The sequence below is a fragment of the Phalaenopsis equestris genome, unplaced genomic scaffold, assembly GCF_001263595.1.
Source record: "Phalaenopsis equestris unplaced genomic scaffold, ASM126359v1 Scaffold000004, whole genome shotgun sequence".
NCBI classification, from domain to species: domain Eukaryota; kingdom Viridiplantae; phylum Streptophyta; class Magnoliopsida; order Asparagales; family Orchidaceae; genus Phalaenopsis; species Phalaenopsis equestris.
In genome coordinates, this window is record NW_018164446.1 from 575,997 (window position 1) to 578,284 (window position 2,288).

The 2,288-nt window shown below is 34.2% G+C and overlaps 1 protein-coding gene across 1 annotated transcript in view; it reads right to left on the minus strand.

Moving 5' to 3' along the window:
* Window positions 1-1,315: 1,315 nt before the first annotated feature.
* The window catches only part of LOC110018165 (60S ribosomal protein L18a-like protein), a 32,992-nt gene continuing 32,019 nt past the window's right edge, over window positions 1,316-2,288 (minus strand). Inside the window, exon 4 of the mRNA XM_020715379.1 lies at window positions 1,316-1,528. Coding sequence (XP_020571038.1) covers window positions 1,469-1,528 — 60 coding nt within the window. The 3' untranslated portion in view covers window positions 1,316-1,468. The remainder of the gene's footprint in view (window positions 1,529-2,288) is intronic.

Consider the following 2,288-nt stretch of genomic DNA (forward strand, 5'->3'; position numbering starts at 1 on the left):
CATCATTCCCAGGATGTTGATGTGAACGACTTTCCGATACTGGAGTGAGGTTGCCCTAGAACCTGGAATTGGTGCTTGCTGACTTAATGTCTGAATGAGATGCGTGAAGATTAACCTTCCACAATCGTGCCCAAGACGTTAAAGTAAATGATATTTCAAAACTACAGTGAAGGTTTTCGCTGAGGCTGTAATTAGTTCTCACTGACTTATTATCTAAATGGGGTGTGTGAAGACTACCGTACCATAATCCTGCTCAGGAAATTAAAACGACCTTACAAGACTATAGTGAAGCCCCCCTCCCTTTCCTGTCATGAGTTGAAGTTTGAATGAGAAGCAAGAAAACCACCCCACCAAAATCTTGCCCATAACATTAATGTGAATAATCTTTCGAGACTGTAGTGAATGTTGCCCCACTCATCAGAAAATGCTTCAAAATTTATCTTTTAGTGACTTTCACTTTGATGAATCCCATAATAGCGAGAGGAGTCTTTGACAATCCTTCACCAGCAAGGTGATGTGTATCACTAGAAAACAAAACATGAGCTTGGCATCCTAGACTTCAAGACTATATCCAACAGGATTTCGGTTCCCACATATGACATCGAACTATTGAATGCCAAAAGATTTGTGGCAAAAGAGTGACTATTTAGCATGAAAGACCCACGTTAACTTCTCTTAATCATAAGAGATTTTCTTATAATCTAATGACCCTAATGATCACAGAATCGAGTGATCTCGAGTTCGTTGGATTCCTCTTGTTGAGACACTGCTTTTGACTATAGATATATCAAGTTTAGAGTTCATTTGATCTTCCAATTAACTACCCAAAACCTTCAAATGTGATTCAATGACTTGATCTAGGGCTTGGTTAGATTTGGATTGGACCAATTTTGTTATCATTTAGTTTGTCTTGCCGATCCGGCCATTTTAACTTTTGTTGAAATAGTTAAATACATAAGAATTGAATTGTGTGTACCCTTGAATTAAAGATTTTATACAAATTCTTCCTTATTTATATATTTAACATCTAAACATTGATTTTTATACTTATAACATTTTATCTATATGTAGAAAAACCTATTTATTTTTTAAAATTTTAGCATTAGTGATATTTTTTTATGATATTAATGATTTAATTGTTATAAATATAAAATCAAAATATAGCTGTTAGATAGGGAGGAATTGCGATAATGTACCTAAATGGCCCTTAAATTCATTGACACCAATAATGACATTATAAACCCTCCACTAACGTAATTCCAAATTTGAGATTTTGCTAGTTATGTCCTACAAAATGAACAGGATTACAGCAAAGAGTATGTCAAGAAAATTCAGACCGCTGTTTAATAAACAACACATCTAAAAGAGTAAAATAAATCATGATTATGAAATAAGTTCATATAAAATTCAAATTTTAGGGTTAAATTATGCATTTATACAAGCAATGCGTTATAACGCTCGTAGTTAGTTACCATCTAGCAGCTTGCTGTATCAACCCAAAGAAAGCAGCAATTGCAGCAATGGCAGCCTGTGACAAAATAAATAAATATATAAAAATAAAAAAAAAATGAAAACAATATTTTTTCAAAAGAAATTAAAAATGGTAGGAAAGCTCAGATGAACTGCTGCAGATTCACAATCAACCAACAAATAATTAATTGGGATGTTGTTGTATTTCCTATATTTTAATCCTGCATCCAAACAAAGCGTAATCTTCACTTCCTTCATGGACAATCCATGGAGGGCTCGTTTTACAAGATAGGCACTTGCATTTTAATTTTTCCATGAATCATACTCAAGGAATAGAGCGTAAGGCAGAGAGAGAGACAGAAAGAGAAGAATGCACAGTAATGAACAGTAATATGAATTGTTGATTAGCCCATTCTCATAAAATAATTTTACTTTTTATTATATGTAATTATATATTTGTCTTCTAATCATTTAGTTTGTCTTGCCAATCCAGTCATTTAGATTGTTCAATATCACAATCCAGTCATTGGAATGAAGGGTGTCTGTGAGATGGCATGTGATATTGAACCTGCTCGGTCAGCTTGGTTTTGCTGGTCAATTATTCTAGTCTGGTTATCAATTATTGATCCCTATATGAAGAGCTCCTTCCGCAAAATGAGACTAAGCTATTGGGTAGAAGGTGACTCACAGTAATCCGATAGATAGCTAATTCATTGATGAGAGAGTCCTTCAGGATGCTCATTGGTTATGTTATTGTCAATTTTTGGCCCCTGATTAGGAATCTGAAGGGTGTCTGTGAGATGGCATGTGATATTGAA